The sequence below is a fragment of the Kryptolebias marmoratus genome, linkage group LG3, assembly GCF_001649575.2.
Source record: "Kryptolebias marmoratus isolate JLee-2015 linkage group LG3, ASM164957v2, whole genome shotgun sequence".
Taxonomy (NCBI): domain Eukaryota; kingdom Metazoa; phylum Chordata; class Actinopteri; order Cyprinodontiformes; family Rivulidae; genus Kryptolebias; species Kryptolebias marmoratus.
The window spans coordinates 27,061,930-27,075,811 of record NC_051432.1 but is presented as its reverse complement, the minus strand read 5'-3'; the positions used below and the strand labels follow the sequence as shown (position 1 = coordinate 27,075,811).

General features: G+C 44.9%; 1 protein-coding gene across 1 annotated transcript in view; it reads left to right on the top strand.

Annotated features, from left to right (window-relative positions):
• The window catches only part of maml3 (mastermind-like transcriptional coactivator 3), a 109,708-nt gene that overhangs the window by 90,543 nt on the left and 5,283 nt on the right, over positions 1 to 13,882 (top strand). Inside the window, exons 4-5 of the mRNA XM_017432481.2 lie at positions 9,599 to 9,826; positions 11,947 to 12,025. Of these exons, the coding sequence (XP_017287970.1) occupies positions 9,599 to 9,826; positions 11,947 to 12,025 (307 nt within the window). The remainder of the gene's footprint in view (positions 1 to 9,598; positions 9,827 to 11,946; positions 12,026 to 13,882) is intronic.

Here is a 13,882-nt window from a genome sequence, read left to right as displayed (position 1 = left end):
ACAACAAACCTCTTCTATCACTTAAAGAAGAACCACGAAAAAGAATATTTAACAATCCAAAAAGTGCAAACAAACAAGTTGTAAAAGAGCCGGGAAAGTTGTGAAAAGTGAAACTATAGCCGGCCGAAGATAATGGAGTCTGTTGTCATTGGATACTGTTACGTCTAACAGGTACATATATATTGCTGCACTGAAATGCAGCAGATCTCATCTGTGAAAGTTCAGTTAAATGTCACTTCGAAATAAAGCTTGAAAAAGGTAAGAAATTAGATTATTTTTTCATATTTTTCAGAGAATAACTGACAACGTACGTAATTGGGGTATATTGTGATATATATCATTATCGTGATATAAAATTATCCATATCGTAATGTAGGATTTTTTCCATATCGCCCAGCACTACCGTACGGTGTCGCACATAAAGGTAATTTACAAGGTTTGACCGAACCTGCAGTCCCGCCATCTCTTCCCACCGTAAGATGATTTCAGTTTAAACTCTGGCCACATGCCTGTTATGCTTAATAATTTGGTTTTTGTTGGTTACAGCAGAGAATTCAGAGAGGTTTAGTCAGATAAGTGTGTGCGAGCAGACTGACCTCTCCATTACCACCTATAGAGCCGTACACAGACAGCTATAGAAGACTATCTTGCTGAAATATGGTGGGACTGAAGGAACGGTGGGGGTAGTTAGAGGAGCGGTGAAATCATGATGAAGAGGATGGAAGCAGGAGATTGTTAGAGGATGTGAAGTCGGGGGAGATGAAGAGAAGAGAGAGCCAAAAGAAAAATGAGAAGAGGTAGAAATGGAGAGACTGGGGAGGAATAAAAGAGAAGGAGGGACTTATTGCCCTGAGACTACAGCAAAAAAAAAAAAGATAGGAAGAGAGCAGGAAGAGTGATGGCCTTACAGCTGCACCTAATGGCTTCTCTGGAGAGGAGAGGAGAGAGGGATGGAGGGAGGGGAGCGCAAAGCAGGAGAAGACATAATGAGGGGGCCATGACACAGGTACAGATAGATTCAGAGATGGAGGGAGAGACAAAGAGAGGTGGAGGTTATACGGCGGCTCCGTAAAGATGGAGTCAAAGAAAAACAGCAGGAGAGGGTGAAAAATGGAGGAGAGCGAGCTGGCGAAGGAGCGGAATGATGGCCGCTGAGGCAGGGGACGGATGCAGACGTTAAAAAAGCAACCGCGAGAATAAAGATTGATGAGCCTGGATGAAGAAAAACAAATGTGAAACTGGGGGGAGAAAAAAAATAACAAACAAATGAAGGCGGGCGGAATAAGGAGGGGAGAGCTGCTGAGCGAACGAGGCGGACAAAGCAGGAAGGAATGAGGGGAAGATGGATGGAGCTGAAGGGTAGATAGAGAGCAAGAGAGCGAGGGAGGAGAGGAAGTGGGAGAGGCAATCAGGTGAGGAGGAGATGGAGAGCGGAGCACGGGGAGGGAGGTGCGACGGGAGAGGAGGAAATTGAAGAGGAGGTTTGCTGGGTGGGTAAAAGGGCGAGGGAGGGAGGGAGGATGGACGGATGTGTGGAGCAGATCTTCACCTCCGTTAACAGCCGTGTAATAGCGCTGATCGCAGCTGTGAATAATTCAGAGCCTCTAGTTGGGAATTCTCGCTCGGAAGAGACCAAATAACCAGCGGGGCGATACGATAACCTTCCAGACACAAACACAGGTGCTCCCGCTCTCCGCGGGGTTTTCATTCAGCACCAAATGTTGCCAAAGAAAAGGGGAGGCGGGACGAGGAAGAGCGACAAAAACCCACACCGGTCTCCCTCTTCTTCACACAAACGTCCCAGTTTCGGAGCACACATCAGTCATTTCACACACGTCCCGCGGTGCCTTTAAGGTCTCCATGGCAACCGTTTCCAGGGTGATGTACTGTAGCACCTGGTCCCTCCCAGGGTGGTACGCTCGTCTGCTTGCCTCAATCGCTCCCCCCGGCCACCAGTGATCTCATCCCCATCGGTCTGCTGGCGGCTCGTTGCCATGACCACGACCCCCGCCCGTCACGCCGAGCCGGCGGAGAGACGGCGGCGCTGCAGGTTTCTCATGGGGAGGTTTCACCGGATCCGCCAAACGGTGACGAGGGAAGCCGAAACGGACAATTAGTTGATTAGATAATGAACAGAAAATTAACGGTTGCTGCACCGAAGCAAAGACGCTCAGAGGGATGCTTGTGTTCCTTTTATTTATTTTTCTGTAGATAAAATAAATGGCTGACGTTGGTTTGTTCACCAACACTTTTAGGATCCAAGTTTTGCTTTTTATCGGCGACGTCTTCATGGATTTGGAGCAACGGTCCACTGTTTGGAGAACTCTGGGGTCAAACGTTTGTTGATCCAGATTTAAAGTCAACAAAAACTCATTTAAATAGTCAAACACACCAAAATATAATTTAACAGCTGCTTATTTAATTAATGAACCCCATTATCAGGGCACAAACATTTTATTAATTACAAATCATTTATCCACGTGTTTTATTGTCTGTCTATCAGTAAAATATCCAATGAACCACTGGACCAATTTAAATGAAACAATCTGAAATAATTGAATCCGTGCAGCCAATCATTTCACTGATCAGCTTTTAGAGTCAGCTCAAAATGGTCGTCACCGCCAACTCTAACAACCACAGTTTCAAAGATGCTGAGCTGACATTCGGGGTGGTAGTAGCTGAGCGTGAGAGCTTTGGTCAGATGGTGTTTCTTTAAGGAGATGCTGCTTTCATTAATTAAACGATGGTTAAACTGCAGATGAAAAACAGTCAAACGTTCGGCTTTGTTCCCTAAAATTAGCTGCTAAATAATTTGGTTTTAAAGACTATAAAGATTATATCAGTTCTCTGAGTTTATGATCCTGATGTATTTTGTATTTTGATGTATTTTCAATTTAAAATGAAGTCATCTTGCAGTTCTGAAAGATGTGCACACTACATTTAGGTTTTTTTTTTCTGCGTTTGCACCTCTCGTACACATGCAGACTTTAATTAAAACCACTTTTCAAAATGGAGTTTTTTAAATACTCAGATTTTGGTGCAGACTAGAGATGCAAAACAATGATTTATCAACCTCTTTCATGCCTCGTATCAGTTTGTTCCCTAAAAACTAAAACAATGGAGATGTTTTTACCTGTTTTGTTGTTTTTTTACGTCTGACTCTCCGTTAAACGCTGATCTTGTCCCGAAAAGGTTCATGACTGCGAGGAAATCAATCAAAACAAAATGAGCTTCAGTAGTTTTAGGGCTATAAATGTCATTTTTCTGCAGCCATTGAGTCAATAATGTGGAGGTTCTCGCCACCTAGTGGCGCCTTTTAGGTATTACAGCATTTTTCTTAAAATCGTTTGGACTGAAATGTATTAAATAATGTGGCAAATATAATAGCTGCCTGGTTTGAGGTTGTGAAGTCAAAGTTCAAACACGAGACAACAAATAAAAAAGTCAAATAATCTAAACTCCAACGAGCAGAACCTCCTTCAGCGATAGTTTCCCATAATTTACAGAAGAGACAGAGTCCACGGGACATGTAAGGTAAGACGTTCTGAGAGCAACAAATGACAAATGTTGGTAATTATTTCTAACAATGAAGTGAGCATATAATGTATATGTGTCCAGCAACGCGGCTGGCAGTGAAAAATAAACACAAATCAGTGGAATTGTTGTTATGGGAATCAAAGTTTAAAGAATTTCACGCTACATGATTGCAAACGAGCGTGAAGTGACATTCCAGGCTGTATGCTGTCTGTGGGTGGCAGAGAAATCACTTTGTTGAGTGCGGCGCCTGCAAACGGTGCTCCTGCTGCAGGGATTCATTTACTTAAACTGATACCCTCCTGCATGCCAACATGCATTTCACAGTATCCCTGCATGGCATCATGTTGGCTCAGCTCTGGTTTCAGGATCATCCCGGGAAACCCTGTTAACCCAGCTCTTTTTGTTTTTCTGGGGGAAAATGCGGAGGCATTTTTCTCCTTGTGTGTGTGTGTGTGTGTGTGTGTGAGCGCGCAGATTCAGAAGATTCAGAAATAGGCCAGTTAGGGTTTAGAGGAGAGAGATGTTAGAGATTAAACAGACCTCTGTGGGGAGCAGGACTTAAATATAACCCTCCTCCGGGAGAAACGGTGTAAGTTTGTGTGTCTGTGTGTGTTTTTCAGGCGGGGGGGAATGGACGCAAGAAAAACTACAAATCAAATTTTGACTTATTGTTGTCGGCGTTTATTGTGAGGACAGGTTGTGTTTACTGACTTCGCAGGAAGTCCAAAGAGGAACTTTCTGTTATACGAGTCGAAATCAGACGAAGTGTAAAATGTAAATAAAAACAAAATGCAGACTCATATTTTATTCACGGTGGAACATAGAGATATCTCTCCTCTTCCTGTAAACATCTGGACCTGACGCAGGGACAGGTCTTTGAGAAAAGAAGGTGAGGTAACGGAAGGCCTCTGAAGGAACGAAAACTCGAGTGTGTATGTGTCAGAATGATGTCTTCATTTTAGGCGCTGTGGGGATATTTTCATACAATGAGGTCTGGCTCTGCCATCTGCTCGGGGTTGGTGTGTTTGTGTGTTTTCGTGCGTGCTCGTGACTTCAGGAATCAGTCAGCAGGCGGTGCAGAACATGCACACTTCCTCCAAATGACACGGAAACAAACTGCAACCCGAGGACCCAAATCAAAGGTCCAACACTCCTTGAAGGAATGCATCTCACCCTAAAACTAAAACTAAACCCATCTTTTTGGAGAAAAGGCCCTTCTAACATTAGTTCACATGCTGAGAGGGTGTCTCCGTTTCCGCCAGGCGTGCTAACTGTGCTACAAACCTTACATCATCTCAGAAAAAGTAGATAAAAGCCTAACGTTGTCTTGTAAGAAGAATTTCTTTCAGGGATTAGATCCTCCCTCCACAAATGTGCAATAAAAGTAAAACAACAAGCTTTTCTTTTTTTTGCGCTCCGTCATTTCAAAGAAGCCCAACACGTTCTCCTTTTGTTGCCATTTTGTCTTTATTTGGGAAGTTGTGCACCTTCGGGTTGAACGCAGGTTCTCTCCTCTCAGGTGCTGAACCTGCACGATGATGCCCAGTGATGCCCAGTCCTGGTCCTGGAGGGCCTCCGTCCTGCAGGTTTTAGATGTTTCTCTGCTTTCACACACCTGATCTGAATGACTGAGTGATTAACAGGCTTCTGCAGGACTTCAGGACCTGCTGAAGAGCAGAGAAACATCTAAAACCTGCAGGACAGAGACCCTCTGGGACCAGGACCGGGCACCGCTGCTTTAGACGTTTTCAGTTTCGATTTCTTTATGTTTTCTGAGACTAGATTCAGGATGAAGCAAGTCTGCCACAGATAAACAGTTTTGGGGGATTAAAGGTCTGGAGAACAGGCAGCAACGTCTCAGTGAATGCTTTAATTATATCCTTTGGTAAACGTAACTTACTGAAAGGATCAGGCCGACCAGCTTTATTGCCCAACCCTAATTTTTGTTGTACAAAACTGAGCTTGTTCCTGATGTTTTTAGGAGATTTATACCCAGGGCTGGGCAAAAAGACTAAAATTTATTATAGCTATTATTTGGAGCTTCATTGCAATAACTTAAAATCCTCATTTTGTCGTTGTATTCATGTTTATTGAATGCAGAGATCACAGATCTCAGCCGTCATTAAGAACAAACCTTACAGATGTCCGATCACATGATCCAACAGCAGATGGGAATCAGCTGCAGAGCAAAAAAAAAAAAAAATGAGGTGCAGTCTGTCCAACAAAAGGCCGGAGCGTGAGAGTTTAATTACCGAAACAAGCGCCACAGATCACGTGTGGGAGGACACAGAAATCCTCCTGACCAATAAGAACACCGCCGCGCTCATTTAGAGACGGACGTTTGAACCGAAACGAGTCCTCAAATCTGTCCCCCTGTCGACCGACCAGCCGCAGCTCCAAACAGAAGTTTGATTGCAACAAAACAAAAACGGAAAAACATTTTGCTGAATCAGCACAATAAATCCAAACCACTGTACAGTTTAAAGTGAAGGTTTTTTATATTTGGACGTCAAAAATCACCTGAGGAGTTGGGAACAGTTTGGGATTTTGGAGGAAAGAATGTGTAGGAGCCCCGTAGATGCCGTGAACGACGCACGTGTTGCGTGCAGAGACCAGGCATCTCGAAGTCCTGCACCTGTCAGACATCGGCGGGTGGGGTGACCAGGTGACGGGGTCTCGGGGCGACGAGGTGTCGGGGTGACCGGGCGACGGGGCGACAGGGTGTCGGGGTATCAGGGCGACGGGGTGACTGGGCATCGGGGCGACTGGGTGTCAGGGTGTCGGGGTGACGGGGTGTAAGGTGCGAGTCTGAAGGACACGGAGGCATCGATGATCTCCGGCTGCGACCTTCAGCTGAACCTCGGCGTGTCCTCAGCTGCGTCGCTGCTGCAGACCTGAGGCGTAATGTGAGCAGACTCACTTCCTGTTCGTCTGACTCCAGCTGTAGGAGTCTCCTCCTCCATCCAGCCCTCCCTCCTGCTCACACACACACACACACACACACACTGTTCTTCTAGCACACAAGTGGGTGACAGATGTGAGCAGCGTTGGAGAGCGCAGCCACCCAACGCTCTGCTGCCTGCCGCCATTGCTACGTGCGCGCACGTGTTGCTTCGTGCACGCAGCGCCGTTTCAGTCTCCGCTTGCCTTCGCTGCGTTTAGGTGTCTGTGTGCGTTATTTCATAGTAACAAGTAGAAGCCTTAATGTCCCTCCTGAAGGATTCGTCTCAGCTGGAGATGCAGATCCACTTTTAAACACAGCAGACACACACACACACACACACATTTCCGCTCACTTCAAGCGTAATGCAATCACCTGGGCTCTCCATGCTTCCTAACCCAATAAAGCTGACAGGCTGCAACACACACAGACAAACAAACACACACATCCTCCGGAGTGACCGGTAATACATTCATCTCCTCCTTCCTTCTCATTTTCATGCTGAGCAGGAGCTCAGAGGCTTTTTTAAGGCAGATAAACATTCAGGATGGGGTTAAAAAGGAAACAGTCCGGAGATGTTCTTAATTACATCATTATCACCCGCCACCAAAGCTGAAGGCAGGGTGACGATGCTGTTGCCCCGTGTGTGTTGGTGTGTTTGTTCGAGGTAGATCTGAAGGAAAGTAATGACTGGATGAACATCTACAGCTGAATAACTTCTGGCCTCGCCACAAATCTGGCGCGGCTGCAGCTGTCAGATGACAGCTTCGTGTTATTTTCAGTTTTTGACCAAATCTCAGATTTTAGTCTCAAACTCTGGCATGAAAATCAGCGAGCGATAAGCAGCCGTTTAAGGCCTTTAGGATGTGTGATGGACGAACTGAGTGTGTGTTCGTGCACCGGCGGTGTGATTTGTTTGGGTCCGTCCAAGGCGTCGGAGGATGACCAGGCGCGGCGGCCATCTGCTCCTCACCGCAGCAACTGTTGCCAGGGTACCTGCTCTCCTCCGTGACTCATCACCTCCGAGCTCCGGCGTGATTTTTCTCCCAAAACAAGATCAACTTATCCTGATCTGGTGCCTCCTTTCTTTGCTCAGTTTCTCAGATTTTCTTTAAAGCTGCTTCTGATTCAACAAGCAACACTTCAGCAGAATAAAGGATGGGGGAAATATATGTTGAAGTTTCTTCTTTGCACCACTCCCACTAAAGTGTCTAAAAGTCTTCTAATCTGTGAGGACAAGACTCTGGACCTCCTCTATTCAGGGGGGGACTGAAGAAAACGAGGAGTTTAGAGGGGTGGGGGGGGTGTTTAGAGAGGAGGGAAGAAAGAGTGAGATGGGAAACAGGGACAGATCGTAGATCAGAACCATCATGATTGAGCCATCTGCTGAGAAGAGGCCGGTGAGACTCGCTCTCTCACACACACACACACACACACACACATTTACAAGCGTAAAGATCACCACTGCCACCTGTTGGTGAAGTCGTACCCCTACACCTTCTGCCCGCTCTGCCTCCACGGAGGCCGACCGTAGATGAGACACGTATCTCTGAGCATCGATCAATCTGGTCTGAGCTCGTCTTGAGCAGCCGACTCTGTTTGCTCTGCAGGGTGTTTTCTGTGCTCTAATATATGAGCTTTATCTCCACCTACCTCCTTTCTAAGAAGAGCAGAGTCTCAACACGGATTATGAGGCTTTTGCTTCTTTCAGAACATATTCAATGTGTGTGTGTGTGTGTGTGTGTGTGTGTGTGTTAGAGAATTTAGCCAGGACTAAGATCCGGCTCTATAATCCTGTTGCTGCTGTTTCCTTCTCGCTTGCAGGTAAATGTGATTTGTTGTACGCTGTCAGGTCCTCAGGCTGGATGGGGGCTGTTTGGGGTTTTATTGACTTGAACCATTCACCCCTCTTTGGTGCTTCCCTCTACTTTTTTTTTTTTTTTTTTAATTGCTAAACGATGTCCATTCCCGTTCAGCTGTCTAACCTTTAATAGATCCACAAACAGGCCGCTCTGATTGGCCGGAGCAGGCCATTTCATCCTATTAGAGATTAGCATACGGCTGAGTGGAGAGGGAAGCGCTCTTTATATGCTAATGAGGAGATAATGTATTCAGGGAGGACAAACCAGAGCCCCGATGGGAGGACTCGAGGTGGCCCGAGTCCTTCTGAGTTAAAAACCACCGTGCACAAACTCATTTCTTCTTCTTCTGATTTTATTGTGGCATATTCATTTGTCATTAAAGAGCAGTAACGCTGACACCGAGGAGGACTTTCCTTCTGTCTAAAATGACTTTGTTAAACGACGAGGAGCTAATTTGTCTTGCTTCGTTGGCTCCTGCTGGTACACAGAAACCAGGAAAAGGTGATAAAGACGGATTTTAAGTGCTTTCCTTCAAAGAGAAGCAGATTATAAAGTTTACAGTCTGAACAAAAAGGAGGAGGATGTGATTCACTAACACCTTTCACCTGTGTGGAGCTCGGGCTCTGATTGGTTGAATCGGAGTCGGTTCTTCTTCGTTATCGTCGAATAACTCTGCAGAGATTCTGATCAAATCAGGTTTTTTTCACAAGGAGCTCATTTTCTGAAGCTTCAGGAGCCAAACTGATCATTTCATAAATAAATGAATGAATGAATGAATGAGTGAGGAGGCAGAAAGTAACTAAACACTCGCAAACAGGTAACGAGAGGCTCGTCATAAGAAGACAAAAGGAGAACAATATTTTGAAGGAATTGAAGAGATCTGTGAACCTTTTCTAAGAAAAATATTTTTTACAAAGTCTAAAAGTCAAAGCGCCCAGCTTCTGAATGAGCTGAACGTTTTCTAAAAAACAAACAAACAACTAAACCTGTTTTGTGCTTTAATTTGCAAGTCTTTGCTTGTTTTATCTTGTGATAAATTCTAAAGTTTACTGTTAAAAATAAACTGAACTAAAGTAAAATTGTGGCTTCAGACTTCTGGAGTAAAATGAGTTGTTTGGATTAAAGTCTGCTGAATCAGTATTCACTCAATAAGAACAAACAGAGGACAGGTTTAAGGTTCGAGGTCCCATAAATGTTCTGATGATCTGGTCCACAGTGGCTCTGACCCTCCTCCTCCTCTTCCTCTCTGCACCGGCAGGAACAAGGTGTGGTGGGAATGTCTCGGCCACCCAGCACGATACCCCCGCCTCACCCCGCGGGGGGCGTGGCCTCCGGAGTGGGGCCCAACCAGGGCTCGGGTCCGCCTCCGAACTACACCAGCACCCAGCAGCAGGTGATGATGAAACAGATGATGGTGATGGAGAAGAGGATGCAGATCCTGAGGGAGCAGAGGCAGCAGCAGCAGCAGCACCTCCTGGCCGAGCAGGTGAGCTGGTCCACCTGTCAGCTGTTAAAACGGGGTGTGTGTGTGTGTGTGTGTGTGTGTGCAGCTCTGACAGAAACAGTTGATCCGCTCCTCTTCCTCACTGTCTGCTTGCATGTATAATTACCCACAAACCTCTCTTCACGAGTTTCTTTTCATCTCTTTTGTGTGTGTGTGTGTGTGTGTGTGTGTGTGTGTGTGTGTGTGTGTGTGGCTCATGCTACCTGCTGTGATAATGTGGTGTTTCCTTTTTATTTCTCCTTCTGTGAGGGAATCAGGTGTTAAAGAGTTCTGAACTCTGAAGTTACCACCCACCACGCTGCTTTTAATTGGATCTGCAACAAAAAAAATAAATACAAAAACACACAGACACACACAAATATACATGTTTGAAATAAAAATCATCCTTCTGGGCTTCAGTGTTTGTTCCTGACTGAATAATTTACCTTCATTTAGACGAGCCCGTCCAGATCCGAACTGCAGAAAAGCAGTTTTTCTACAAACGCTTCAACATTTTTAGTTCAAAAATTATATTTTGTGTCTGAAGTTTATCACTAAAATAGTTTTAGTTGCTTTAATAAATGCAAAATATCTCATGAAGCAGTGGGCAGATTTTAATGAAACTCTGAATATCCACAACTGATTAACTTTCGGAGTTAACTCGATTCAAGATGGCCGCCACAGCTAATCAACCATAACCTATATATGAATGTCTGTAAGTCAGTTTTATAGACACAAAGCCTGAAAGACGAACTACACAAGAAGTTTGTTTAAAACCTTAGTTTGTGAGGAAAAAATAATAAAAAATTGATAAAAATCGTTTATTTTACAGTTTTTGTCGGAGAGCATGAAGGTTTTCCACCAAAACATGTTCCCAGTTCTGCTTTACCTGATTGTTAGCTATAAATTTAGCCACTTTTTTCAACCTGATTAACAGAAAAACAAACAAAAAGACAGAGAGGATGTATAAAGTTCAGCCTGTTTGCAGTGAAACGAAAGTTTAATGATTGTTTTCTTTTACATCAACATCTGCTGCGATCAGAGAATCACCACATCTGTTTCTAAAATATGAAACATCTGTTTTTGTCCCAAACATCAGCTCAGTCCTAACATCTGTCTGATCTCAACATCTGTCTCACACACACACAAACACACACCCCACCTCCACCTCTGTAACCATCATCTGCGTCAGATCTAACATCTGGATCATCTGCGGCTAAACCGCAGCTGTGGAACATCTGTTGAAAGTTAGGATGTCACCGTTTTCAGCCTGCGTCTGCAAAAACAAAACATAAGATTTAAATAATAAAATTCAAACCGACATTTTGTAATAAACGGCTGAACTTATCGCTCAGTTTTCAAAGTTTTTTGATTGTTCTTCTGTTTCAGGAGCAGCTGGTTTTTAGAATCAAGACGAAGTTTAGATCCAGTTTAGTTGTTTCCTGTAATCCCAAATCAGAAGAAGATGAAATGTTAACAGACAGGGGCTGTGATTCTTTAATCTGTTTGGAGTTTATTTCATCAGGGATCGTTTTAACTCTTAGTTTTTTGTTGAAATTATTGGTTGAAGAAATTCCAATCCTGGTCCTGGAGGGCCACCATCCTGCATGTTTTACTTGTTTCTCTGCTCCAACACACCTGATCTGAATCGATGGGTGATTAACAGGCTTCTGCAGAACATGAAGAGGTGATTTAACCACTGAATCAGGTTTGTTGGAGCAGAGAAACAAGGAAAACATGCAGGATGGTGGCCCTGGAGGACCAGGATTGCCCACCCCTGCTGTAGAGGAAGAAACACGCAAAACGCCAATCCTTAAAAAGTTGGCATGTTGTTTAAAATGTCCATGAAAGCAGAATGTGATGGTTTGCAAACCTCATTAACCTACATTTTAGTCACAATGCAACATTAAATGAAATCAAATTAACTAAACATTCAATATCTTGTAGAAATTACTGCATGTTTCTTTGTTTTTACTTACTTTTTTCCCATTTCCCTCCCAACTTTTCCTGTTTAGGAATGTATTTTACAAAGTTTGATGAATCTGAAACAATGGGATGTGTTTTACAACACAGACATATAACAGTTTCTGTGTGTGTGTGTGTGTGTGTGTGTGTGTGTTTAGCTCCAGCAGCAGCAGCATCTCCCGAGACAGATGGGCCAAGGCCAGAGGAATCCGTACCCCCAAGTCAATCAGTACCAAGGTGAGGCACGCAAACGCGTCCATTCATTCAAACTTTTCCTTGAGTGAGCCGAGACGAATGCATTCGGGTGTTTGGGTTTCCACGCCGCAGAGCGCCACGCTGGAAACCCTCCATTTTTAGAGTTCACAGGTACGGATGCAAACAGGAGCACTGATCAGACGTCCCTCTCTGTCTCTGTCACATTCATATCTGTTAGCACTCAGAGAGGCTAACATCCTCTTCCTCCCCTCTTCTGCCTTGTTCTTTCTGGGAAAATATATAAATATATATATATATATATATATATTAATCCTGCTCTGCCTGTTACCACGGCAACTTGTCTGTCCTGGATCCCCCAGAGTTCCGGTGAAGTCAGTGAGATGGATGAGAGGAGGGAAGTGGGAGTCGTGAGGAGGGAAGCGGGGAGGGGTAGGGTGGGACTGGCAACGAGAGGAAGAGGTAGATGTTCTGGTAGGTGAAGAGTGAAGATGGAGGGGAGAACAAAAAAAAAAACGGAAAGAAAGAGGAGGGATGAGTGGGTGAGAGGATGGTGGCGAGATGAAGCAAGGAAGGAGGGGAGTCGAGTCAAAAGCCATTTATAGCCATCAGAGTCTGTCTGCAAGTGTTTGAGATAATGTGGAGAGGAAGACGAGGATTAGGGATGAAGAAACAGCCAGAGAAAAGTAAGCACAGCGTCTTTGAGGTGATGATGTGCTTGAAGTCGGAGGTTTCCTGTATCGAGAATCCTTCATCGGGCCATAACCAACACGCGACACGTTGCACTTTATCAGTTTTTATTTAACAGGAACTAAATCTGATCAAAGGCGCCGACTAACTGTGATCATCGATGTGAGTTCCTCTTTAAAACAGAAGTTTGTTTTTTCTGTTTGCTTCTTCGGAGCATTCAGGTGTGTGGTAACGTTATGCCAAGGCGGGAAGACATCAGCAATGACCTTAGATGGGCAACAGTCAGGAAAGGGTTAAAGGTTGTTTCCAAACCGTTTGGAGTGCATCAATCTGCAGAGCGAAAGATTATCACGAGTGGAAAACAGTAAAGACCGCCGCTAATCTTCCCATGAGCGGACGTCCCTGCAAGCTCATTCTGAAAGAAAAGGCCAAAAAAAAACCTAGATCTCCGTCTCAGACTCTACAGGCTTCAGTCAGCAGGTTAAAGGTTAAAGTTCACCGCAGGACAGTTAGAAAAGGAATGAACAAAGATGGCTGTTTGCAACAGAAAGCCTCTTCTCTCTAAAAGCAACATGGCAGCACGACTTGGGTTCAGAAAGTTTCACCTGAAGGAACCATGAGACGTCTGGAACAATGTCCTTCAGACAGACGGGACCAAAGTGGAGACGTTTGTCCCTGATGTACGACAAATCCCTTCATACCAACTGTGAAGCACGGTGGTGTGAGGGTGATGATTTGGTCTCGTTTTGCAGTTCTTGAGTTGACCGTGAACTCCTCCGCTGACCGAAAGAATCGAGAGTCAAACGTGAGGCCATCTGTCCGACAGAGGGGCTGAAAGGGAAAAGAGTCGAGGCGTCGCGATGGTCCAATCAGAGTCCGGACCGCAAACTGAGTGAAACGCTGCGGTGGGACCTGAGAGAGCTGAGCAGACTGAAGCCATGTTGGAAAGAAGAACGGGCCAGTCCAGACCAGAGCCGTAGCCTGAGGTCAACCACTCATTCTCCCCCTGCACATCAGTTACAATGAAGACCAAAACTGAATTAAAACAGAAGCATTTATTTAAAACAAGTGACTTGAATGTGTATATGACATGTATTTGTGTGTGTTTGTAAATCCATGGGGATCAGCCTCATCTGAAGCAACAGAGGACTCAGGGCACAACCATGATGACTCACTGAAATGACATGAATT